The sequence below is a fragment of the Leuresthes tenuis genome, unplaced genomic scaffold, assembly GCF_036924035.1.
Source record: "Leuresthes tenuis unplaced genomic scaffold, fLeuTen1.0.hap1 SCAF_7, whole genome shotgun sequence".
NCBI lineage: Eukaryota > Metazoa > Chordata > Actinopteri > Atheriniformes > Atherinopsidae > Leuresthes > Leuresthes tenuis.
Window position 1 is genome coordinate 2,016,713 of NW_027325361.1, and position 26,534 is coordinate 2,043,246.

At 47.6% G+C, this 26,534-nt stretch overlaps 2 protein-coding genes across 3 annotated transcripts in view; both read right to left on the minus strand.

Annotated features, from left to right (window-relative positions):
* The window catches only part of niban1a (niban apoptosis regulator 1a), a 39,014-nt gene extending 34,807 nt beyond the window's left edge, over window positions 1-4,207 (minus strand). Inside the window, exon 1 of the mRNA XM_072388821.1 lies at window positions 4,073-4,207. Coding sequence (XP_072244922.1) covers window positions 4,073-4,127 — 55 coding nt within the window. The 5' untranslated portion in view covers window positions 4,128-4,207. The remainder of the gene's footprint in view (window positions 1-4,072) is intronic.
* Window positions 4,208-7,183: 2,976 nt separating this feature from the next.
* trmt1l (tRNA methyltransferase 1-like) lies at window positions 7,184-25,878 on the minus strand. Of its 2 annotated transcripts, XM_072388837.1 has the most exons (16): window positions 25,818-25,878; window positions 22,234-22,335; window positions 22,089-22,151; window positions 20,144-20,257; window positions 17,816-17,880; window positions 17,532-17,688; window positions 17,194-17,314; window positions 17,036-17,115; window positions 13,482-13,728; window positions 13,195-13,407; window positions 12,929-13,119; window positions 11,428-11,494; window positions 9,169-9,332; window positions 9,027-9,092; window positions 8,624-8,750; window positions 7,184-7,564 (listed from the first exon to the last, which is right to left on the minus strand). In XM_072388837.1, exons 1-16 carry the CDS (start codon window positions 25,876-25,878, stop codon window positions 7,375-7,377), a joined length of 2,028 nt encoding a protein of 675 aa, XP_072244938.1. In that variant the 3' UTR covers window positions 7,184-7,374. The 2 variants fall into 2 exon arrangements, with proteins under 2 accessions (XP_072244938.1, XP_072244939.1); XM_072388838.1 differs by lacking the exon at window positions 22,234-22,335 and having other exon boundaries at window positions 17,194-17,317; window positions 25,818-25,869.
* Between the last annotated feature and the right edge of the window lie 656 nt (window positions 25,879-26,534).

Consider the following 26,534-nt stretch of genomic DNA (forward strand, 5'->3'; position numbering starts at 1 on the left):
GCAATAAACGCTGTGCCTGCAGTTAAAAAATATTGAAACATCTTAAAAAGATGCAGTTTGTGGGTTATAATTCCACATTTGACTGGTTTTTAAAGTGTTTAAGGCAGCGGTTACCCCAGTAATCAGGTTGCTGGTCACATCATGTGATAAATCATGTTGTAAAATGAGTGAACGAGTGCTTCTGCTACAGCTCACAGAAAAGCACGAGCTGCTGACAGCAAAGCAGATGTTTGCATTTCTTCCTTCTTAAATATAAAATGGGTCACCAATCTGAAAGGTGTGAACGTACACAACCCAAACTTTCCACTCAGACCAGTGCATTCAGTCACTTTTAGGAACCATTACACCTGGTTTTTCATGTGTTTTAGCCTCAAATCAGCAAAGTACATCTGATGAGGCTCAAAGATTACTCTGGGTTTTAGTTTGGAAAATATCTGCAGAGACTGTAAAGCTCCAGAATCTCATTATAGAGCATTTAAGAGTATTTTTAGAAAAGCCTTCAGCACACCTGTCATCAGAGCACATTTCCCTCCTCAGATCTAATCAGAAACTGGAAACAAACACGTTTCAGCTGCAGGGAGTTTAAATATAATCTGACTAAACTTTTACCGCAGCCAGCATGTTTCCCAGTCTGATCAGTGGAAGCAGATGAATTAAAGGCTGCAGGGTGATGCATCTGGACTGATAAAACGAGCAGAAAGTTTCATCTAAAGTGTTTTACATTGACAGATACAACGCTGAACTCGTTCTATCACATCCAAACTGAGAAAAAAGAGCAATAAATTAATGTTACTTTCTCATTTCCTTGTCACTATAAGTTTAAAATGTTTAATAAAACACAGTAAAGTCATCTAAAGTGGTAGAGCAGGACATCAACTAGTTAATTCAGCTAATCTGTGAGGTTTCATTGCTAATAGTTTAATTTCTTCGTCTATGAAACGTCAGAAAACTACTCGATTTGATCGATTTACTCAAACAGAGCAAACAGAAGAGGGATATCAGCTCATTTACGTTGGGAGAAGACGTCTTACACCCGATTTACAGTCCATTAAACTAACTGTTCCAGGTCTAATGACTCGAATCGTTGCAGCGTTGGATAAAAGCTGCCGTGACTTAAGAACAAAGCCAGCAAACCAAATTTAAACTAAACTCCAGTTTTAACCACATTAGCTTGAAACTGGAGACAGATTCCTGCTTTGCTTCTGACTGAGGTACCAGCCTTATTGCTCCCTCCCTCAGGAAGTAAACTTCAACTGTCATTACTCTGCTAAAGCAGAATTTTGGAAGGTTTGATTTTCTTTAAAACATTGTATAATGAGAGGATCTGTGTCCTTTTCCTTTTATCCATCAGCTGCACCTCAGAGCCTGTCCTTCTTTACTTTCATCTACTTTAGATTGTCCTTCAACAATGCTTTGATTCTGGAAAAAGCAGCGCTAAAGGCTCACAACATAACTGTTGCCTTTGCTCAGCAGCAACAGAAAAGGCTAAAGAAACACTCCCACTGTGGGTAACGATGTACTGGCTGCAGACGGACACCACAGAAAATATCAGAAACTAAAAGGAAACGCTGGACTGAAAGCGCTCAGACATCATGGAACTGAGACCTGTGCAACTTCTCACTGTATTAAGCAGCAAAACCTTCTATTGTGACGGTTCAGCTGATGGATCTGGCATGGACACACTGTTTTATCTTTATTTTTATGTATTTATCAGACGCTTTTATCCAAAGCGACTTACAGGTAGGCATGTAGGGTAAGGGGGGTCTTGCCTAAGGACCCCTACTGGAGGTAATACCTTTCATGCAGGGGATTTGAACTCAAGTCTCCCACATGGAAGGTGGCAATCATGGGAACTGGGGACTGGATAGTGTAGTGGTAAGATTGCCACCTTTCATTTGGGAGATCTGGGTTTTATGATGAGCTTAAATTCCAGGACGCTTGAAGATGTCACGCTGGGTGTGGTCACTTAAGGGCTCTGAGGATAGTTTTTGGCATCTTATAAATGAGGTTTTTTAACAGATCAAGAATAAATTAATGAATTTAAATGTCACTGCAGCTCTGGTTGACCCCTTTTTGCTCCCTCTGGTTTCACAACAAGCCTTTCCTGACGTCCGAGGTGTTAATAAAAAAGCTCTCACTGAACTTTTGTTCAAGCTGAAATTGAAACATGAGCATTAAAACCAGCCTCATTCAACCCAGAGCAACAGAAAATACTCAACATGTCAATATTAAAAGCGTCAAAGTGTCCTAAATAGCAGATATTTGCAGATATTTGCAGCTGCTGGCCAACACATGAGGAGTTAGCGTTGGCGTTGATCCAGTTGAATCCAGAGTGGAGCATCACAGCTGTTTCACATTTGATCCTGATGAGCTGTAACACGGCCAGAACTCAGCCAGAACTCAGCCAGAACTCAGCCAGACCCGACTGGATCGCTGGGGGAGTCTGGAAGAACCGACCTCCCTTTACAACACGGACTGTCAGATGAATAAGTTCAGTTTAATCACCTGCAGCATCCTGCTCAGTACAGTTAAACTGAGTGAAAATGGAGCCGTGGAACACGATCTCCCAAACATTTGGAAGAGCTGAAGGGATCATTTCTTTCAGCCTGTTACATCCACTGAGTCTGAAAATAAATGAGGAGCCACAGAAAGAAGAGGAAGCTCCCTCAGCTGCAGAGAAAAACTGATTTCTTACAGTTTTCTGACATATTTTCAGTCCGTTTTGCTCTCATTTGCTTCTCAAGAATAAAAAAAAACGGACAGAAACTTGGAAACCAGGCCGGGTTTCTTCATCAGACAGCAGCGATATACTGCCACAGGAACGGGGGAATATTCAAACTTTAAAGTGCTGAAAGCTCAGCTTCTTGTTTCTCATCGGCACCACACATTAAATCCCTTTTACACGGTTTCATTATTAATTTAACTAAGCTAACGGCTGCAGAACAAGCCCAAATCACCAGCCCTCCACCACTGTGAGGAGCTTATTTGCTGCTGTGCATCAGGACCAAACACCTCCACTTTGCTCCGGTTTGTCACGTGTTGCTGTTCATCTGAGGCTGGATTTATTTGCATGATGATGTGAAACATAAAACCTTAAAATCAGAGATTTTACTCTCTTTTTACCATGGTTTAGTGTGCCGAGTGTCACAGAGACAGAAAGTGTGAAATTCGGGGATTAGGGTTGAATTTTAACTGCTGAAAGTCACATTTTTAATGTTTTTTACACTTTTATTCCACTCATGCCCCGTTTGGTCTCAGAAATAAAGGCTGACAGTAAATGGAAAAACCTCCACACGGATCAGATTTCACTGCAGCACACCTGGAGCCCAGGTGAGCTCCACATCTCCAACGCTTCTGCTGGCTCATCGTTCCGATTCACCTCAGATTTGGAGACCAACGTCCCTGCAGGAGCACCTGCTGACACGCACGCCCATCTGCTGTGCGCGGCAGCTCATTCACACGCAATAAATTTGTTGTTTATGGTTCTCTCTGCAGACACACCCAGCCGCAGAGGAAACAAAAGACACGAGTCTCACTGCCCTCTCACTTTCCTTTACCCTGCAAGACAGGAAAGGCAGGATGAAATCCGCAGATAACCGGCAGAAAACAGCTCCGGATCCTCTTCGGAGTCCATTATCTGTCCGGAAAATTGCTTGGAGATCGGTGTCTGGGGGTGGCCATTACCGTGGAAAAGCACTTTAACAACCAAACGAGCAGGTTTCAGCGCCGCCCGGCATAGATTCAGATCTTTGAGACAAAATTACGACGAGATAAGTCAGCTGGTTTTTTTCCACACAAACTTCCAGCTGACTCACGCTTTCATGTAAAGAAACCTCAAACATGACGCACCGACTCGGACAACTCTGACCTGAGACACCCAGAGCGCGCTCCTCACATGAATCTGCCCCAAACCTCAGCCGTCAGAGGGCAGGGAGCAGCGCGGCAGCGGAGCGGCGCTTACATGGAAGTTTGCTGCCTTCAGGCTGTTTGAACGCGGTGCGTCAGCGCCGCGTCGCTCCAAACCAAACGCGCACCAATCTTTGACGTTAACTCATCTCCTGTTGCTTCTTACCTTTGATGTAGTTGGATTTGGCTTCGTCCAGCAAACTGGACGCGGAGATCCCCATAGTGCTGCTGACAGGAGAGGATCCACAGGTAGGATTCGGTCCTCAGGTACAGACGGCGTCACATCGATGTGCGGCAGCTGAGGAGGGAGGATGAGGGGGGGGGCGGAGGGAGGGAGGTGTGCTCCTCCCTCCCTCACTCCTCCTCTGAAGGCTCGTTCAGTGACGCTCAGCCACATTTGCCAGCTCACTTTTTATCCCCAAAGGCGCCCGATGATGCTCAGAGCTGAAATCCAGCTGTGATTACGTCACTCCGGCTCTTCCGGTTATAATTCAGCTCAGGTGTCACTGATCATCTGAGTGTCTTTAAAGGCACAATCCGCCGAGTTTCTTTTCTTTTCACAGAAGTTCCGATGAGCCTGATGGCATCTGTGCACAGATGTGTGAGGAAACAAAGGGCCCCTGAGCTGTAGGGGCCCCCAACCTCCTCATTTCAGTTCAACTCTTTGAGGTCATGTTGGATTTGGATGTTTTCTCAGGATGTTTCGCAGCAAAATGCTCTGAAAACGTGTAAAGAAGTAAAAAACCTCAGTGGCTGACGTCATGTTAATAAATTAATTAATAAAAAAAACGAATTAATTTAATTTCCAGTTGTTTCTTTGAGCTGTTTTTGGGTCCTGCTGGAGTTAAATTGTGTTTCTTTGAGCTGTTTTTGGGTCCTGCTGGAGTTAAATTATGTTTCTTTGAGCTGTTTTTGGGTCCTGCTGGAGTTAAATTGTGTTTCTTTGAGCTGTTTTTGGGTCCTGCTGGAGTTAAATTGTGTTTCTTTGAGCTGTTTTTGGGTCCTGCTGGAGTTAAATTGTGTTTCTTTGAGCTGTTTTTGGGTCCCGCTGGAGTTAAATTGTGTTTCTTTGAGCTGTTTTTGGGTCCCGCTGGAGTTAAATTGTGTTTCTTTGAGCTGTTTTTGGGTCCTGCTGGAGTTAAATTGTGTTTCTTTGAGCTGTTTTTGGGTCCTGCTGGAGTTAAATTGTGTTTCTTTGAGCTGTTTTTGGGTCCTGCTGGAGTTAAATTGTGTTTCTTTGAGCTGTTTTTGGGTCCTGCTGGAGTTAAATTGTGTTTCTTTGAGCTGTTTTTGGGTCCTGCTGGAGTTAAATTGTGTTTCTTTGAGCTGTTTTTGGGTCCTGCTGGAGTTAAATTGTGTTTCTTTGAGCTGTTTTTGGGTCCTGCTGGAGTTAAATTGTGTTTCATTGAGCTGTTTTTGGGTCCTGCTGGAGTTAAATTGTGTTTCTTTGAGCTGTTTCTGGGTCCTGCTGGAGTTAAATTGTGTTTCTTTGAGCTGTTTCTGGGTCCTGCTGGAGTTAAATTGTGTTTCTTTGAGCTGTTTTTGGGTCCTGCTGGAGTTAAATTGTGTTTCTTTGAGCTGTTTTTGGGTCCTGCTGGAGTTAAATTGTGTTTCTTTGAGCTGTTTTTGGGTCCTGCTGGAGTTAAATTGTGTTTCTTTGAGCTGTTTTTGGGTCCTGCTGGAGTTAAATTGTGTTTCTTTGAGCTGTTTTTGGGTCCTGCTGGAGTTAAATTGTGTTTCTTTGAGCTGTTTTTGGGTCCTGCTGGAGTTAAATTGTGCTTCTTTGAGCTGTTTTTGGGTCCTGCTGGAGTTAAATTGTGTTTCATTGAGCTGTTTTTGGGTCCTGCTGGAGTTAAATTGTGTTTCATTGAGCTGTTTTTGGGTCCTGCTGGAGTTAAATTGTGTTTCTTTGAGCTGTTTTTGGGTCCTGCTGGAGTTAAATTGTGTTTCTTTGAGCTGTTTTTGGGTCCTGCTGGAGTTAAATTGTGTTTCTTTGAGCTGTTTTTGGGTCCTGCTGGAGTTAAATTGTGTTTCTTTGAGCTGTTTTTGGGTCCTGCTGGAGTTAAATTGTGTTTCTTTGAGCTGTTTTTGGGTCCTGCTGGAGTTAAATTGTGTTTCTTTGAGCTGTTTTTGGGTCCTGCTGGAGTTAAATTGTGTTTCTTTGAGCTGTTTTTGGGTCCTGCTGGAGTTAAATTGTGTTTCTTTGAGCTGTTTTTGGGTCCTGCTGGAGTTAAATTGTGTTTCTTTGAGCTGTTTTTGGGTCCCGCTGGAGTTAAATTGTGTTTCTTTGAGCTGTTTTTGGGTCCTGCTGGAGTTAAATTGTGCTTCTTTGAGCTGTTTTTGGGTCCTGCTGGAGTTAAATTGTGTTTCTTTGAGCTGTTTTTGGGTCCTGCTGGAGTTAAATTGTGTTTCTTTGAGCTGTTTTTGGGTCCTGCTGGAGTTAAATTGTGTTTCTTTGAGCTGTTTTTGGGTCCTGCTGGAGTTAAATTGTGTTTCTTTGAGCTGTTTTTGGGTCCTGCTGGAGTTAAATTGTGTTTCTTTGAGCTGTTTTTGGGTCCTGCTGGAGTTAAATTGTGTTTCTTTGAGCTGTTTTTGGGTCCTGCTGGAGTTAAATTGTGTTTCTTTGAGCTGTTTTTGGGTCCTGCTGGAGTTAAATTGTGTTTTTGGAGATATTTTGGGTTAATTTGCAGTGTTTCTGTGTCTCTTTAAGGGAACTTTGGACCCAGTTTTGTGAGTCTTGTGTCTGGTTTTGTCATTTTTGTGTTTTGCACATCTTTAGGTGGGGCTGCTTTGCTTCTTCCAGTCGTTTCACATCATTTTCGTGTCTCTTTTGGTCATTTTATTGTGCTTTTGCATTGTGCTGCAGTTACTTCTGGTATAATTTCTCTGTTTTAGTCTGTTTCAGTGGTTCTTTTGGTCTCTTTGTGGTCATTTGGTGCCGTGATCTTGTCGTTCTTTTTGTCTTATCACCCTTGTTTTGCTTTGTTCCAGCTGTTTTATGGGACTCTTTGAGGCTGTTTCACATCTTGTGTTTTGAGTCTCTCTCTGTGTCTTTTGAGCATTTTGTTCTTTTGTCTCTATGAGGTTGCTTTGCATATTTTTGGAGTTCCTCTGTCTTTGTAGCGCACGTTTGTATCCTTCCTAATTTAAAATGAAAGCTAACCGTCACTTCAGACGTGTAATTCCTCTTTCCCATCAGGACTGAAGCAGCGCTGCAGTTTCACCGTTTGTCCTGTTAAACACTAAAAATCAGACGTTAAAAAGCATTTGTGCTCTGGAGAAAAATTTTATTGTGTCTTCGTAAGAAAATAAAAGGTAAAACAGAGAAATAAGCCAAATGTGCAGAGTATTGATTTCCGAGGGAAATAAATAGTGACATTAGGTCAAATGTGCTGCTGTGGGGTCAGAGGTCATCTCCACACAGCCTCCATCAGTGCAGTCAGAGTTTAGTCTGGAGCCGAGCCGCCCTCAGGCGCTTTTCTCAGAGCTCACGCTCGTCTGAGAGGTGGCGGCGTTGCTGTAGGTGGGGACGCTGTACTTGGTGAGGACAGATTTAAACTGCTGCAGCGTGGCGTCTGTTCGGACCCCGGTCGGGTCGAAGTGAGTCCGGCTCACCCTGAAGCCGGCCTCCGTCAGGTACTGGAGGAACTTGTTCAGCCTGTGCACGCAAATAATCCACATAAGACACATTCAGACGCCGAGTAACTGTGGCGGAAACATCATTTCACTGTTAAACAGAACTAAAACCGGACCCGGGCCCCTCCAGAGGGACGCCAGATCACTCTGAGGGAGCATTAAACCATCTCTTATGTGTTTAATCACCATTTTCTGGATCTGTTCGGTCATTTTGTGCATTCCTCTGCCTCGTGGTTGATTTTCCCGGTCGTGTCTGTGATCGTTTGACACAACTTTGTGTTGGTTTTAGGGCAAAATTTGAAGTTTTCTCACCTGTGATCTGGTAATAAGTTGAGACATTTTCATTTCTACAGCAAAGCAAACTGACAGCTGTTCCATAAGGACGAGCCCAAAAAGTGAATATTCTCCAGCTGTTTCTGCAGAAACGTGGCTCTTTGTCTGCTGTTTCCTCCTCAGACTCGTCTCTGTCACCCGACCACAAAGCTACGTTTAGATTCTCACAGTTTAACCTCAGAATCTGGAAAACTAGCCTCTCAGGACACAGTTTGAACACACCGGCTGCAGCCATGTTGCTCCTTCACAGCTGCTCAGAGCCTCCAGGCACCAGAGGGACAAGAAAGCTCTGACAACACACCCTCCGGTTGGTTTCTGTGGCCTGTGGACGCCACAGGAGGCTCCTATAGGCTCAGAGAGCTGTCAGTCAGGGCGAGGAGGCGGGTTGTGGCCTGAAACCAGCCAATCAGGATGAGGCACAGCTTGTTGGAGATGATGCTCCAATAATTTGTGAGAATATATTGAATCTTTTTAAGGGTTAAAAGCTGCTGATAGGTGAGCTGCGTCTATTCTTCCAGAACAATGAATCACCAGAATCTCAGGCTTCCACTTGTATGTCACTTAGTTCGTGTGCACGACTAAACGTGCACAAAACAGCCGGGAATCTTTCAAGAACTCCAAAGTAAGAAAAGACAAACTGAAAAGTGAAACTTCTACGTCATTAAGAACAGAAAAATGTTGTCTCTCCTTTTAAAAAACAGCAGCTTAACCTCGATGGATGGCTCCCTAAAGGTCAGAGGTCACTCACTTGGGCATGTTCATGCCTCGGATGCTGTGGCGGTGGATGCTGTAGTAGAAAGGCGGATGCTCCAAAGACGCATCGGGCTTCAGCTTCTTCACAACGCTCCCAGATTCCTCCCCGCTCTTCCTCTTTCCTGCAGGCAGACAGAAAACTAAAGTCATGGTGGGAACTGAAAGAAGGAAATCTGTGAGTTTTGCTGCCTCTTCTTCTCACTTTCTCCTCTGAAGGTAAATCAGAGCAACGCCGCCCTCTGCTGGACATGCACAGACTTACAGGTTTTTAATCTAGCTGAAAACCCGGATCAGAACCTCCTTTGTGTTCTGGTTCCACTGCAGCTGCTCATTAGAAGTCACTCTGCCTTCTTAGACCGGTCTGAAATCTGCACTTCACACAGAACAGCTGCGCTCACCTGACTGATCGGCGGGACCCGCCTCCTCGCCGCTCTGCAGGGTCTTGATGACGACGCCGCACTCCACTGCAGAGGAAACAGAGTCAGTGAACTCGTGGTGCATTCTGCAAACATCGGACAGCGTCACCGGAGAGGCGCTTACCCTGGTTGGTGAGAGCGGACGACCCGTGGACTAAGGACTTGAGGGTGGTGCACTCGGACTCGCAGATCAGAGTTTTGACGAGCGGCTGGATGTCGTCCATGCTGTGCTGCACAGCTGCAGACAGCATCCGCCTCAGGAAGCCCGTGTTGAAGAGAGGACCGGACCTGCACACGCAGAGCAAAAGACTCAGAACAAAGACCAGATCAGATCATCTGGGAAAAGACAAACTTTCACTGCTTCTGGTCATGATGTTGAACAGATTTTCAGACATAACTGATGTTGATGAAACGCTGCAGCAGTGGTTTCTGCACAGCTCTCTTAAGGTCCCACCACAGCATTTCAGTCAGGCTGAGGTCTGGACTCTGACTGGACCGTTGCAACACCTTGACTCTTTTCTTTTTCCCACATTCTGCTGTAGATCTGCTGCTGTGTTTGGGATCTTTGTCCTGTTGATGAGCCAGTTTCAGCCCAGCTTTAGCTGTGGGACAGATGGCCTCACATTTGACTCTAGAATACTTTGGTATCCAGAGGAGTTCATGGTGGACTCAATGACTGCAAGGTGCCCAGGTCCTGTGGCTGCAGAACCAGCCCAGATCATCAGCCCTCCACCACCGTGCTTGACAGCTGGTATGAGGTGTTTGTGCTGATATGCTGTGTTTGGTTTCCTCCAAACGTGCTGCTGTGCATTAGGACCAAACATCTCCACTTTGCTCTGGTCTGTCCAAAGGACATTGTTCCAGAAGTCTTGAGCTTTGTTCAGATGCAGCTTTGCAAACCTAAGCTGTGCTGCCATGTTCTTTTTAGAGAGAAGAGGCTTTCTCCTGCAGCCCTTCCAAACAAGCCATCCTTGTTCAGTCTTTTTCTAACTGTGCTGTCATGACCTTTAACCTTTAACATGCTAACTGAGGCCTGTAGAGTCTGAGATGTAGCTCAGGGCTTCTTCTCCTTGGGGTGACCTTTAACCTTTAACATGCTAACTGAGGCCTGTGGAGTCTGAGATGTAGCTCTGGGCTTCTTCACCTTGGGGTGACCTTTAACCTTTAACATGCTAACTGAGGCCTGTAGAGTCTGAGATGTAGCGCTGGGCTTTTTCACCTTGGGGTGACCTTTAACCTTTAACATGCTAACTGAGGCCTGTAGAGTCTGAGATGTAGCTCTGGGCTTTTTCACCTTGGGGTGACCTTTAACCTTTAACATGCTAACTGAGGCCTGTAGAGTCTGAGATGTAGCTCTGGGCTTCTTCACCTTGGGGTGACCTTTAACCTTTAACATGCTAACTGAGGCCTGTAGAGTCTGAGATGTAGCTCTGGGCTTTTTCACCTTGGGGTGACCTTTGACCTTTAGCATGCTAACTGAGGCCTGTAGAGTCTGAGATGTAGCTCTGGGCTTCTTCACCTTGGGGTGACCTTTAACCTTTAACATGCTAACTGAGGCCTGTAGAGTCTGAGATGTAGCTCTGGGCTTTTTCACCTTGGGGTGACCTTTAACATGCTAACTGAGGCCTGTAGAGTCTGAGATGTAGCTCTGGGCTTTTTCACCTTGGGGTGACCTTTGACCTTTAGCATGCTAACTGAGGCCTGTAGAGTCTGAGATGTAGCTCTGGGCTTCTTCACCTTGGGGTGACCTTTAACCTTTAACATGCTAACTGAGGCCTGTAGAGTCTGAGATGTAGCTCTGGGCTTTTTCACCTTGGGGTGACCTTTAACCTTTAACATGCTAACTGAGGCCTGTAGAGTCTGAGATGTAGCTCTGGGCTTTTTCACTTTGGGGTGAACTTGCTGGGACGTCCACTCCTGGGAAGATTGACAGCTGTCCTGAATGTTTTCCACTTGTGAATAATCTTTCTCTCTGTAGAATGATGGACTCCAGATAGTCTGGAAATGGCCTTATAACCCTTCCCAGACTGATGGGCAGCAGCAGCTGCTTCTCTGAGATCATTGCTGGTGTCTTTCCTCCTTGGCATCATGTTAAACTGACAGAACTTCTGCTTTTATAGAGCTGCTCACACTGACTGATGATCAGTTAATCAGAGCATTGATCAGCAGCTCCTGGCTGCTTCTTACCCTGTTAACTCCTGTGGAAGCAGGAGGGGTTCACTTAGTTTTTCACACACTGCTGCAGTGTTTTGTCTGAGTTATTGTTCAGTGAATGACTCAGTGTGATGTGTCAGGTTACTCTGAGGTTGGCCGAAGCTTTTACTGCCACCTTGTTAACCTTCAGCTGTTCAGTGTGAGCTGACAGATGTGTGCAGAGGTTTACCACAGATGTCCCAGCTGAACTGCAGTCTTTCCAGGCAGACTTCCGTGACAGTTACAGGGCAGCGTGTCTGAAAGGAAGAGGCATCAGAACATGATTTACTCTCCACAGCTAAAACTGCTCTTCATACAATATCACAATTTAATCAGCTGCAGCTGAGGCAGCTCCCAATGCTTCCTGTAAAGCTAAATTTAAGAAGAATGAATGAATGAACGTGTGCTATAGCTCTGTTAGCTCATAGCTCTGTTAGCTCATAGCTGCTGTTATGTGGCTACTTGCAGCTATAGGAGTGCTAACGGAGGGATTTCTACACAGGCACTCTACTGGGACCACTTCATCCACACGCCCCCCTGCAGCACAGCTCATTCCCTCCGGTAAGAACGTCCATCTTACTCAAAGTCGTCAAAATCTGATAAATATCCTGCCAGGTTGCACAGAACTATCAGCAGCAAACTCTGTGTGAAGTTAGCCGACTGTCACAGAGCACGGAGTGAATAAACTGTGCTGCAGGGGGGCGTGTGGATGAAGTGGTCCCAGTAGAGTGCCTGTGTAGAAATCCCTCCGTTAGCTCTCCTTTAGCTGCAAGTAGCCACATAACAGCAGCTATGAGCTAACAGAGCTATAGCACACGTTCATTCATTCATTCTTCTTAAAGTATTGGTGAAATAAAGACAGATAATGCCTTATTTAGAGGCTGCATCCTCTAAGCCCCGTTCACTCCGTTATATGGATCTCCAGTTATCTAAATATCTTCTGAAGGACGCCGACTTTCACCAAACTGTTCTCAGTGAGCAGATGAACGTATTTCATGCCAGAAATAAGGTTTAAAAACACCGGAGTTCCCCTTTAAACTGAGGTTTGGCTTCATGTAATCAGTCATCTGTAAATTTGATCAGCTCAGTTCTAATGTCTCTCAGATAAAAAACAGTCAGATGAGATAAAGTCTCGTGTCCGTCTCAAACAATCTGAATCAGACTCTAACTGGACTCATCTGGACCAACCAGATGCTCTGAGCTGAGGTGATGGAGCCTTTCAGTGGCAGCTGCTGCTGTGGAAGCTTTGGAGGAGACTTCTTACCCATCATCTTATGTCAGAGGCTTTCACTCTGAATGTGCCCTGAGGTTCAGGTTTAGGGCCATTCCTGACTCATCACCACATCTTTATGCTGATGACACAGTTATTTATGGTCCTGTATTTGGTACTATTCTGTTACACTTGTCTAATTTGTTTCTAAATGCCAAAAAAGACCAAAGTTCTGCTGTTTTCAGGCTAAATCCTGCCTTCTGAGTGCTAATAAATCCACTCATGTCTCCTCTGAGGCCCACGCCGAACATCTTTAACCAATCTGAAACTAAAACTGGGTTTTTCTTTGGAAATTAAACCTGTTTCTCATTCATCTGCACCTTTTCTCGTCTTATTGATCGTGATGACATCGTCTACAGATGCTGAAATACTGTGTGTGACGCTCGGAGCCGAGTGCGGTGCAGGTCTGACAGCCGCTCACCGTCCACCATGTTTCCCAGTTTCAGGAAGACTCTCTCCTCACACCACTGACAGTGGACCAGTTTGCGCAGCTTCTTCGCCGACTCGTCGGCTTGCGTTGGACTTCTGAGGACTCTCGCCACCACCAGCACGAAGTGCTCCAACGCCACCGCGAGCAGCACCTCGATGCCTTTGTTGCAGCGAGCCGCGGCTCTGCAGCAGGGGACAGGAAGTCCAGGTTAAACTGTGAGTGAACTGCGATGGAGGCGTTGAAGCTGGCAGACCTACCTCGCCACCGTGGCCACCACCATGCGTGCGGCCAGCTCCTTGTAGTACTCGGTGCGCACGATGTGGCAGCCGTAGTGCCGCAGGGTGACGTTGGGCGACTTGGCGTAGAGGGAGCCCGTGTCTGTGGACGTCACCGAGATGATGCCGAGGTTACGGACGTTTCTGAAGGCGGCGTCCAGGTAGTTGACGGCGGTACCGAAGGGATCCAGGTGGCTGCGGGACGGAACCACTGAATGAGTCCGCCACACGGCTCGCTCTGATTTCTGAGCTTTTCCATGGATACTCACATGTAGTCAAAGGGTCGCAGGTGCATGATGACGTTGGCGTCCATCTTGACGACCTCCACGGCAGCCAGTGTCTCGGCCTCGCCGCTGGCCTTGTCGGGCCCCCGGGGGCCCCGCGAGCCTCCTTCCACTCGGATGTGGTTCAGCTCGCAGTTCTCTTTGATCATTTTGACGCAGGTGTCGCTGATATCCGTGATGGTGACTTTGACGGCGCTGCGGAGGTGTTTCGCCCACTGGAGGCCCATGATGCCTGCAGGTAGCACAACAGACAGCAGGTGGAGGTTTGGACAAACACATTCAGCAGGTGGAGGTTTGGACAAACACAGACAGCAGGTGGAGGTTTGAACAAACACAGACAGCAGGTGGAGGTTTGGACAAACACAGACAGCGGGTGGAGGTTTGGACAAACACAGACAGCGGGTGGAGGTTTGGACAAACACAGACAGCGGGTGGAGGTTTGGACAAACACAGACAGCGGGTGGAGGTTTGGACAAACACAGACAGCGGGTGGAGGTTTGGACAAACACAGACAGCGGGTGGAGGTTTGGACAAACACATTCAGCAGGTGGAGGTTTGGACAAACACATCCAGCAGGTGGAGGTTTGGACAAACACATCCAGCAGGTGGAGGTTTGGACAAACACAGACAGCGGGTGGAGGTTTGGACAAACACAGACAGCGGGTGGAGGTTTGGACAAACACAGACAGCGGGTGGAGGTTTGGACAAACACATTCAGCAGGTGGAGGTTTGGACAAACACATCCAGCAGGTGGAGGTTTGGACAAACACAGACAGCAGGTGGAGGTTTGGACAAACACAGACAGCAGGTGGAGGTTTGGACAAACACAGACAGCAGGTGGAGGTTTGGACAAACACATCCAGCAGGTGGAGGTTTGGACAAACACAGACAGCAGGTGGAGGTTTGGACAAACACAGACAGCAGGTGGAGGTTTGGACAAACGCAGACAGCAGGTGGAGGTTTGGACAAACGCAGACAGCGGGTGGAGGTTTGGACAAACACAGACAGCAGGTGGAGGTTTGGACAAACACATACAGCAGGTGGAGGTTTGGACAAACACATACAGCAGGTGGAGGTTTGGACAAACACAGACAGCAGGTGGAGGTTTGGACAAACACAGACAGCAGGTGGAGGTTTGGACAAACACAGACAGCAGGTGGAGGTTTGGACAAACACAGACAGCAGGTGGAGGTTTGGACAAACACAGACAGCAGGTGGAGGTTTGGACAAACACATCCAGCGGGTGGAGGTTTGGACAAACACAGACAGCAGGTGGAGGTTTGGACAAACACAGACAGCAGGTGGAGGTTTGGACAAACACAGACAGCAGGTGGAGGTTTGGACAAACACAGACAGCAGGTGGAGGTTTGGACAAACACAGACAGCGGGTGGAGGTTTGGACAAACGCAGACAGCGGGTGGAGGTTTGGACAAACACAGACAGCGGGTGGAGGTTTGGACAAACACAGACAGCAGGTGGAGGTTTGGACAAACACATCCAGCAGGTGGAGGTTTGGACAAACACATCCAGCAGGTGGAGGTTTGGACAAACACATCCAGCAGGTGGAGGTTTGGACAAACACAGACAGCAGGTGGAGGTTTGGACAAACGCAGACAGCGGGTGGAGGTTTGGACAAACGCAGACAGCGGGTGGAGGTTTGGACAAACACAGACAGCAGGTGGAGGTTTGGACAAACACAGACAGCAGGTGGAGGTTTGGACAAACACAGACAGCAGGTGGAGGTTTGGACAAACACAGACAGCAGGTGGAGGTTTGGACAAACACAGACAGCAGGTGGAGGTTTGGACAAACACATTCAGCGGGTGGAGGTTTGGACAAACACATCCAGCAGGTGGAGGTTTGAACAAACACATTCAGCCAATAACAAAGTCAGCCGACTATCACCTTAAGAATATATCAAGGCTAAAAGATCTGATGTCTCAGCAGGACCTGGAAGAACCGGTCCATGCATTCATCTTTAGTAGGTTTGATTATTGTAAAAGCATCTTTAAAAAGTCAGTCAGACACCTGCAGCTCATCCAGAACTCAGCTGCTGGAGTCCTACTGAGACCAAAGAAGTGGAGCAGCTCAGTCCAGCTGTGAGGTCTTTCCACCGGCTGCCGGTCCATCAGAGGATAGACTTTAAAGTTCTGCTGCCGGTCCATCAGAGGATAGACTTTAAGGTTCTGCTGCCGGTCCATCAGAGGATAGACTTTAAAGTTCTGCTGCTGGTCCATCAGAGGATAGACTTTAAAGTTCTGATGCCGGTCCATCAGAGGATAGACTTTAAAGTTCTGATCCTGGTCCATCAGAGGATAGACTTTAAAGCTCTGATGCCGGTCCATCAGAGGATAGACTTTAAAGTTCTGATGCCGGTCCATCAGAGGATAGACTTTAAAGTTCTGATGCCGGTCCATCAGAGGATAGACTTTAAAGTTCTGATGCCGGTCCATCAGAGGATAGACTTTAAAGTTCTGATGCCGGTCCATCAGAGGATAGACTTTAAGGTTCTGATGCCGGTCCATCAGAGGATAGACTTTAAAGTTCTGCTGCTGGTCCATCAGAGGATAGACTTTAAAGTTCTGATGCCGGTCCATCAGAGGATAGACTTTAAAGTTCTGATGCCGGTCCATCAGAGGATAGACTTTAAAGTTCTGCTGCTGGTCCATCAGAGGATAGACTTTAAAGTTCTGCTGCTGGTCCATCAGAGGATAGACTTTAAAGTTCTGCTGCCGGTCCATCAGAGGATAGACTTTAAAGTTCTGATGCCGGTCCATCAGAGGATAGACTTTAAAGTTCTGATGCCGGTCCATCAGAGGATAGACTTTAAGGTTCTGCTGCCGGTCCATAAAGCTCTGAATGGTCCAAAATGCATCAGTGACCTCCTGACCCACTATGAACCTCCCAGACCCCTCAGGTCATCTGGATCCGGTTCTTTATCAGTTCCCAGAGTCAGAACCAGACCTGGAGAAGCTGCATTCAGCTTCTATGCTCCACATGTCTGGAACAAACTCCCAGAAAGCCTCAGATCAGCTGAAACTCTCAGTATTTAAGTCCAGGTTGAAGAAACATCTATTTTCAGCTGCATTTGAATAAGCTTGAGTTTCATATTTTAACTCCTGATTTTATCTATTGTTCTTATTTCTTTCTTTTGCTTAAATTTTAAATCCTGCTTTTTATTTCTTGTTTTAATGTCTCTGTAAAGCACCTTGTTGTTGAATTGTTCTATAAAATAAACCCGCCTGCAGAGGCTTCAGTTTAACGCCTGAAACATGCAGCGCTGCAAAGAAAATCTGTCTGAACATGGTTCAGTCTCAGGTTCAGCTGTCAAAACTCAGGCAGAATTCATTTAACTAAGTCACAGAAAGCATATTGATTAGTTTAAAAGCTCTTTGTGCAGGTAGATTTTTAAAAGTCTGAAATCAAATGATCTTCAGTTTCTTATGAAACTCCTCCTGACTGATCCTCCCGGCTGCAAACTACAGCCGGTGTGAGTCAGTCCCTCCTAAAGCTGCTGCTTTACAGCGCTTAGAGCTCACCTGTGGCTCCAAAAGCATCCAGACACTCGATGGGGTTCCTCTCCTCAGCCAGAACAGCCAGCGAACAGAACACCAGCTGCCTGAAAGACAAAGTCAGGTTCAGACCCGGGTTCAGACGCACGGGTCGGGCCGGACTCACTCTAAGCCTTCAGGTGCACCTGTTGGTCTTCATCTTTCGGTTGAAGTAGGTGTCGCTCTTCTGGGGGGTGGTGTGGTTCGGGAGGAGCTGGACGTTTGTTCCCAGTTCTTTCATGATCTCGTAGGCCTGACCCGACGGCGCTGCTGACACGTTGGCACACGGAGATGAGCTCTTAAACAGGTTTAAATCTACAGCCCGTGCCGTTAGGGACTGGGATCAATCAGCTGATCGTGATGCTGCTCAGCTGATTGATCCCATTCAGGCTGGACCTGCTTCCTTCCCATTTGGACCTGCTATAATCCCATGGAAGTGAACCCTATTTCAGAGGACTGGCTGCACCTGACGGAGGTTTCTTACCCGGCTCTTCGAGCTGGACGTCCAAGCTCCCCGAGTAGCTGGCCTCAGTCTCTCCTTTGTTGACGTGGCGTTTAAGGTGGCTGACCATGTCGGTCTTTCGAGCGATGGTAACAGAACACACCACGCAGTGGTAGTGGGCCATGTGTCGCCCCGGCGCCTGCAAGGAGTCACGCCAAAGCTTTTCAGACATTTCATCAGGGTTCTTTACAGTGAAACTTCAGAAATAGCCTCAGTGTTAATCCTGTGGTGATGCTGGATCTGCAGAAACCCCCTTAATGTCCCACCTGGTCTCCGCTGAGGCTCGGCTTCAGGCTTCTGCAGGGCAGGTGGCAGATGCACATCCTCTGGCCTGTCAGAAGAGAAGGATCAAAGTCAGCAGCTGCTGCTCATCTGGAATCAGGTCCCAGAGGCAGCAGTAAGCTCCCAGCTGGCCCCACCTGAACACACTCCAGCTGCTAATCTGAGCTCAGGGTCAGCTGAGCTCCTCACCCTGAGCTTCCACTTGTATGCCAGTAACTTCCCAGAGCTCATGACCCCAGACCTGCACCGGCAGCCTCCCGGTCAGCAGAAGGACCGTCTGCACGCTGCAGCGGTGCCTTCAACTGCTCAGGAATAGAATCCACTTTGCAAAAACATGCAGATAAGCCTTTTCCTACGACCCTGCAGCATCACCAAGCAACCAGGCTCGGTGCTGTTCCAGGACCTGATTCACAACCCTCCTGGAACGCCAGTTAAACATGTGAGCTTTCCAGCTCCCAGCCTGTGCTGTGAAACCTCTGCAGATGGTCCAGAACGCGGCGGTGCGTCTGGTCTTGGATCAGCCTAAAAGAACACGCCCCCCCTCTGTTCATTGAGCTCCTCTGGCTGCCCTTAGCATCAGATCCAAGTCCCTGATGTTAGCTACAAAGAGCTTAATGGAACGGCTCCATCTACTTGAATGCTCTTGCAAAGGCTTCTGTCCCAACTGGGTCCCTCCGTTGGTCCCAGGATTGTCGTCTAGCAGCTCCTACACCACGCCTAAGACAATCCAAACTCTGTTCATGTGTCGTCCCACGATGGTGGAATGACCTACCGAGCGCTACCAGAACAGGGGCGTCCCTGTCTATCTTCAAGAAGCTCCTGAAAACCCAGCTCTTCAGAGAGCATCTCCTATCCCAGCACTTACCTTGTACTTCCCTCCCCCCTCTATCTCTGCACTTTATCTTTCTGCTCTTCCTTCTCTGCCTGCACCCTATCTCTACTCTGTCCCCTCTGACAGAGTCGGACTCCTGGGTTCCTTCTATGGAGCTTATTGTTAGCTTCTTATAAAGCTGTTATATCTTCATTTGTAAGTGGCTTTGGATAAAAGCGTCTGATAAATACAGAAATATAAACTCTATGCTTGACCGAATAGTTCATAACACATTTTTCTGCAGTTATTTCAGTTTTACTCTGACTTTAAGGTCAATATTGAGAATCCTGGCACCCAAAAGAAAATCCTTGGTGCAAGTAGGACCCGAAAATGAGCCAAAATTCTACAAGAAAAGGTCACATTTTGTCTAAAAATGGATTTGTCAACCAACATTTCACAATGATGTGGTTGAAGATGCGCCTTTATGACAACATCTGCACTGAAATTAACCAAATAACTGCTAAAACGTGAATAATAAAGTCTTTCTGCTCTTCCTTCTATGCCTGCACCCTATCTCTACTCTGTCCCCTCTGACAGAGTCGGACTCCTGGGTTCCTTCTATGGAGCTTATTGTTAGCTTTATATAAAGCTGTTATATCTTCATTTGTAAGTCGCTTTGGATAAAAGCGTCTGATAAATACAGAAACAGAAACGTGGGGCTTCTTAAATCGTCATCAGACTGCATGTATCTGTGGTTAATTGAGAGTTATTTGAAGGACCGGTTTAGGGATGCCCAGGCAATGAGAGTAAAGAGTAACTTAATTCTACAAAAGGCAGTAAAAGTGTGGAAGACAACAAGGAAAGCTGTGATTCGGGGCGGTAAAATCGACCTCACCATTTGAGTCAAGCCTTTTCTATCATTTCAGAGTTTTGGCTCATGGAAAACCTGCAGCCACTGACCAGTTGGCTTCTTTTGGGATGGTGGGAAACAACAAAAAAGCTAAAATTATCCCTGGAAACCCTCGTCTTAAGGAGGACTCTTACAGATGTTATACATCTTGTTATATCTTCATCTGTAAGTCGCTTTGGATAAAAGTATCTGATAAATACAGAAACAGAAACAGAAATCATCTACTTCCTCAGACCCTGCAGAGCTGTGGAAGGAACCTGCAAAGGTTTCAGAGTTTTCCTGAATAAAAGCACTTTATGGATGTTTACATGATCAAAAACATTCAATCACTTTAAATTCTGTCAGAAAAATACGCTTAAAGTCCAGAAACAGCAGGCAGGAAAAAGCACAGAACTGTCATTTACTCTTAAGCTTTATTTAGCTTTATAGTCTCTGTTCCGGTAACATGAGCCTTTGCTGACTTTCAGGGTTCAAACAGAACCGCTGGTGCCGCTCAGTCCCGGTCTCGGACTCATTCAGGATGAGCTGATGCTGCCACATCTGGACAGACTGGCAGCAGGCAACAGGAAAGTCGTGTTTAAGGTTTCCTACCTTCAAACTCCACGTAGACCTTCCAGTGGAGGTTCTGCAGGTGGCGACGCAGTTTGTGGCTGTAGCAGGCTTTAAATTTCTCCTCCGGACACAGAGGACACGACTTCCGCCCCGCTGGAAGGAGAAAACACCACAATCAGTTCCATGCATCCATTTTCTATCCCTGCTCAATCCAATGTGGGCTCGCGGGGGGGCGAGAGGCAATTCATCCATTCTGCTTGAACTTTTCTTGCAATAAATCTGAGTCTGAAAGAGCCAAATAAGTTCTTAAAAATGTCCGTCATGGACTCACATAAAGGATAATTCTTCTTTATGAATCGCATCTCGGTGGCTCCGACTGACTTTGCAATCTTTATCTCACTTAAAGGGGAACTTGAAGTGGTCCCAGTAGAGTGCCTGTGTAGAAATCCCTCCGTTAGCTCTCCTATAGCTGCAAGTAGCCACATAACAGCAGCTATGAGCTAACAGAGCTATAGCACACGTTCATTCATTCATTCTTCTTAAAGTATTGGTGAAATAAAGACAGATAATGCCTTATTTAGAGGCTGCATCCTCTAAGCCCCGTTCACTCCGTTATATGGAGCTCCAGTTATCTAAATATCTTGTCCTGCCATGTTGCACAAAACTACCAGCAGCAAGCTCTGTGTAGCTATAGGAGAGCTAACGGAGGGATTTCTACACAGGCACTCTACTGGGACCACTTCATCCACACGCCCCCCTGCAGCACAGTTTATTCACTCCGGTAAGAACGTCCATCTTACTCAAAGTCGTCAAAACCTGATAAATATCCTGCCATGTTGCACAAAACTATCAGCAGCAAACTCTGTGTGAAGTTAGCCGACTGTCACAGAGCACGGAGTGAATAAACTGTGCTGCAGGGGGGCGTGTGGATGAAGGGGTCCCAGTAGAGTGCCTGTGTAGAAATCCCTCCGTTAGCTCTCCTATAGCTGCAAGTAGCCACATAACAGCAGCTATGAGCTAACAGAGCTATAGCACACGTTCATTCATTCATTCTTCTTAAAGTATTGGTGAAATAAAGACAGATAATGCCTTATTTAGAGGCTGCATCCTCTAAGCCCCGTTCACTCCGTTATATGGATCTCCAGTTATCTAAATATCTTCCGAAGGACGCCGACTTTCACCAAACTGTTCTCTGTGAGCAGATGAACGTATTTCATGCCAGAAATATGGTTTAAATATTGGTTTAGGTTTAGGTTTAAAAGTTGGAATATTTTCTATACCCACTTAATTCAATGTAGGGTCGCAGGGGGGCGGAGCCTCTCCCAGCTGCCACTGGATTAGAGGCGAGGTGCACCCTGGACATCCATCACAGGGCCACACAGAGACCAACGAGACAAGAAATCGTGCACATTCACGCCCAGCGTCCATTTAGAGACACTAATCAACCTAACATGCGTGTTTTGGGATGGTGGGGGGGGCCAAAGTACCCGGAGAGAACATGCAAACTCCACGCAGGAAGAAGAAGAAGAAGAACCCCGTTGCTGCGAGGCAGCACCCAATACCCAACCCTGTGGAACAGACTCTGAAACAAACGCATGAACAGATAGTTTCAGATCAATCAGTCACGTTTTTATTCAGAATATTCAAAGCAGGACCCAGTTTTAAAGGGGAAACCAGGATATCATCCCTCAGATCTGTGGAAAATAACGTCAGCATCCTTTAAACGTCCCACAGAAGACCTGTGAGCTGACACAAGCTGCAGCTCTTTTTAAATAAAAGGAGCTCAGTTCATCATAGAGTTATTATTTTATCCATTTCCAGAAACATTTTATCGGATAAAACCCAAATAAACAGCATCTAATTTACCGTTAAAGAGCAGAAAAGGCTTTTATGTTTGGTCATGTGACTAAATTAAATCAGAATGTCTCGACTTTAATGTAAAAAAAAAAACAGAAGAAGAAGAAGAAGGAAGAGCTGAACTCACCACCGTTGAGGTCCACCAGAACCTCGAGGCCCTCCAGTTTGGTCTGGATGGAGATGTGTCTGTCTGGGTGGAGAAAAGAAGAAGTTCAGCACATTAATGCAGATCTCATCCCACCGGGCGGGAAACAGCGCCTCAGCTGGGTTACCGCTGGTCGTGGTTGAAGGTTTGGTGTCGCCGTCTGCAGCAGCTTCACTCTGATCTGAAACCGGGACGCCGGCCGCAGGCGCATCTTCCTCATCGCCATCACCTTCAGACGAAAGAGCGAGAATCTGTGATCCAGCTGTTCCAAAGACATGAAACCTTCCCAGAAAGACCTGTGAGCTGACCACAGATGAGCTGGTATTCAGTGAAAAACAGGGTTCTACTGGGTTCTGCTGGGTTCTGCTGGGTTCTGCTGGGTTCTGCTGGGTTCTACAGGGTTTTACAGGGTTCTGCAGGGTTCTGCTGGGTTCTACTGGGTTCTACAGGGTTCTGCTGGGTTCTACAGGGTTTTACAGGGTTCTGCAGGGTTCTACAGGGTTCTGCTGGGTTCTACAGGGTTCTACAGGGTTATACTGGGTTCTGCTGGGTTCTACTGGGTTCTACATGGTTCTACTGGGTTCTACAGGGTTCTACTGGGTTCTACAGGGTTCTACAGGGTTCTACTGGGTTCTACTGGGTTCTACAGGGTTCTACTGGGTTCTACTGGGTTCTACTGGGTTCTACAGGGTTCTGCTGGGTTCTACAGGGTTCTACAGGGTTCTACAGGGTTTTACAGGGTTCTACTGGGTTCTACTGGGTTCTACATGGTTCTACTGGGTTCTACAGGGTTCTACTGGGTTCTGCTGGGTTCTACAGGGTTCTACAGGGTTCTACTGGGTTCTACAGGGTTCTACATGGTTTTACTGGGTTCTACAGGGTTCTACAGGGTTCTACAGGGTTCTGCTGGGTTCTGCAGGGTTCTACTGGGTTCTACAGGGTTCTACTGGGTTCTGCTGGGTTCTACAGGGTTCTGCTGGGTTCTACAGGGTTCTACAGGGTTCTACTGGGTTCTACAGGGTTCTACAGGGTTCTACTGGGTTCTACTGGGTTCTACATGGTTTTACTGGGTTCTACAGGGTTCTACAGGGTTCTACAGGGTTCTGCTGGGTTCTGCTGGGTTCTACTGGGTTCTACAGGGTTCTACAGGGTTCTACTGGGTTCTACAGGGTTCTACTGGGTTCTACAGGGTTCTACTGGGTTCTGCTGGGTTCTACTGGGTTCTACAGGGTTCTGCTGGGTTCTACAGGGTTCTACTGGGTTCTGCTGGGTTCTGCTGGGTTCTACAGGGTTCTGCTGGGTTCTACAGGGTTCTGCTGGGTTCTACAGGATTCTGCTGGAACTATAATGCTCAGGTACTGGCTGTGAACTCCAGAGGTTACTGCTATTTATTTCGTGGTCATTAAAAGATAATTTACTTAGTTTTCTCCTCATTATTTGCTCACATGTGGGAACCAGAGAGCTGAGCTACCAGAGCCGGGTTCTGGTTAAAGTTAACGGTACTTTCACACTTTGCAGGCATGCGTTTGTGGACTTGGAGAAAGTTTATAACCGAGTCCCCTGGAGTGCAGAGTTCTGCGGGTTAACCGGTTCCTGTAGAACCAAAGTCAGAGCTGTGTCCTCATTCTGGGTCCAGAGTGGTTCTGGTTCACAGTTGGACTCCACCAGGACTGCCCCTCGTCTCCGGTCCTGTTTGTGGTTTTCATGGATCTGGAGGTGTAGTCGGGGGGGCGTCTGGTTCTGAACCTCCGGGTTCCATCTCTGCTTTCTGCAGATGATGTGGTTCTGTTGGGTTCTTCAGGACCTTCAGTTCACAGCTGAGTGTGAAGCAGCTCCTCCAGATCTGAGGCCCTGGTTCTGACCCTCCGGGTCGGGCTGAGTCTCTGCCTCAGCTGGAGCAGTTTCAGCATCTCTGGACCGGGGGGAGGAGCTTCACCATCCAGAGGGAGGAGCTTCACCATCCGGAGGGAGGGGCTTCCCCCATCCGGAGGGAGGAGCTTCACCGTCCGGAGGGAGGAGCTTCACCGTCCAGAGGGAGGAGCTCCACCATCCGGAGGGAGGGGCTTCACCGTCCGGAGGGAGGAGCTCCACCGTCCGGAGGGAGGAGCTTCCCCCATCCGGAGGGAGGAGCTTCACCATCCGGAAGGAGGGGCTTCACCGTCCGGAGGGAGGAGCTCCACCGTCCAGAGGGAGGAGCTCCACCATCCGGAGGGAGGGGCTTCACCGTCCGGAGGGAGGAGCTTCACCGTCCGGAGGGAGGAGCTCCACCATCCAGAGGGAGGAGCTTCACCATCCAGAGGGAGGAGCTTCACCATCCGGAGGGAGGGGCTTCACCGTCCGGAGGGAGGGGCTTCCCCCATCCGGAGGGAGGGGCTTCCCCCATCCGGAGGGAGGAGCTTCACCATCCGGAGGGAGGGGCTTCACCGTCCGGAGGGAGGAGCTTCCCCCATCCGGAGGGAGGAGCTTCACCATCCGGAAGGAGGGGCTTCACCGTCCAGAGGGAAGAGCTCCACCATCCGGAGGGAGGAGCTTCCCCCATCCGGAGGGAGGAGCTTCACCATCCGGAAGGAGGGGCTTCACCGTCCAGAGGGAGGAGCTTCACCATCCAGAGGGAGGAGCTTCACCATCCGGAGGGAGGGGCTTCACCGTCCAGAGGGAAGAGCTCCACCATCCGGAGGGAGGGGCTTCACCGTCCGGAGGGAGGGGCTTCCCCCATCCGGAGGGAGGAGCTTCACCATCCGGAAGGAGGGGCTTCACCGTCCAGAGGGAAGAGCTCCACCATCCGGAGGGAGGAGCTTCACCATCCAGAGGGAGGAGCTTCACCGTCCAGAGGGAGGAGCTTCACCGTCCGGAGGGAGGAGCTCCACCATCCGGAGGAAGCTCGGAGTAGAGTTGCTGCTCCTCCACATAGAAAGGAGTCAGCTGAGGTGGTTCCTCTGGTTCGGATGCCTCCTGGAAGGAGGCCCCGGGTCAGAACCAGAACCCACTGGAGGGATTATATGTCCCATCTGACCTGCTCCAGGAGGGATGGGTTTCTGACCCGACCTCAGATTGGATGGATGGAAACTGACTCAAAGTTAGAAGCCGACAACTGTGGCGACAAACTGGAGTTTTTTTCTGATAATCAACACTAAATGTGCAGAAGCTTTGAGGAAAATGTTCAACTAACCAAGCAGCTGGTGGAAAAACCACGTGTTACAGAGCCGGTTCGGTTTCTGAAGCTTCAGAAAATTCAGAATCCAGCCATCAGCTCAGACTCATCCTTTCTGTGGGTTTAAAATATAAAAACTGCGCATTTTGAAGCCAGCGGCTCTTCGAGCGTGAAACCCGCGGACACGGACAGTTTGAAGAGTCCAAACTGCGCGGTTCTGCAGTGCAGCTCCGTGCTGAGACCGTTTCACACCAAACTGCGGTACAAACAACCCGAAACGTCTCTTAAATCCTCTCTAAAGGGGCTGTGTCCGTGTCTGCGGCTGCTAACCACCACCGCTCAGCTAATCTCTGCTCCAGCGCCTGCGTCGCCGCTGTTCTTCACTGTTTAGGTCCTATGACGGAGCTCCGTGGTGAGGCCCTCGTCCAATTTCGCAGTTACAAACTGAAATTCTCCGTCAGTTTACGGCGGATCGTGAATGATACCTGACGTATAATTCAAGGCGCATTTTACAGCCACAAAATTAGCGCGCACACGAGTAAATGGAGCGTTTAACTCACGTTTGTTATCGACGGCCTCCTGGTGAAGCTGGGCAGCGGCCGCCTCTTTGAGCTCCGCCATTTCGAACTGCAGCAACATTCAGGAAACGTTCTGACGTACGTTCTTTTACGCAAAGTGCGCAGATTCTAACGTAACTGGGTATTACGGTTCACGAAAGCGCATTTCCTGAGGAAAACACAATGTTGTTCTGACTTCTTGTGAGTCTGTAAAGCAGGAAATACACGGTGGGAACTGGGACAGGGAACGAGCTTAACAAACTTCACGTTTTTAACATTTCCTCCCATCATTCAACGATCTGAAGGTGGTTTTCTCTCTTTCAAACATACAAAGCGAAGAGAAACTTTTCACTGGTTAATTCGGCGGAAAAATGCAGTTATGCTGAGCTTTTTGTGAAATAATGTGACCAAAGAATTGAACATAAATGTGGGCCATTTTATGGTTTGCAGGTTAAATTTGCCTGCAGTTTTGCTCATAAACCTGTTCAGGATGAAAAATAAAAGTGTCACAGCTGTGCGGTTACATAATCCATGGCTGCTTTTAAGCATTAAAATCATTAAAGGTGTTTCCGAGGCGTGTGATTCAATTCTTTTAACACTGGTGCAGAGGTTTGAGTGTCTTCAGCTGATGAAAATGAACTGATTTTATTGTGAAACAGAGAAATAGAGCATAAAAATTCTAATATGTTATATTTTTTTGTTTATTACACAACATACAAT

Coding starts and splice junctions, on each gene's coding strand:
- trmt1l (XM_072388837.1), bottom strand. CDS start 25,878: ATGGCGGAGCTCAAAGAGGCGGCCGCTGCCCAGCTTCACCAGGAGGCC. Junction 22,336..25,817: donor GGAGGCCGTCGATAACAAAC/GTGAGTTAAACG, acceptor TTTCGTCTGAAG/GTGATGGCGATGAGGAAGAT. Junction 7,565..8,623: donor CGAGGCATGAACATGCCCAA/GTGAGTGACCTC, acceptor TTGCGTGCACAG/GCTGAACAAGTTCCTCCAGT.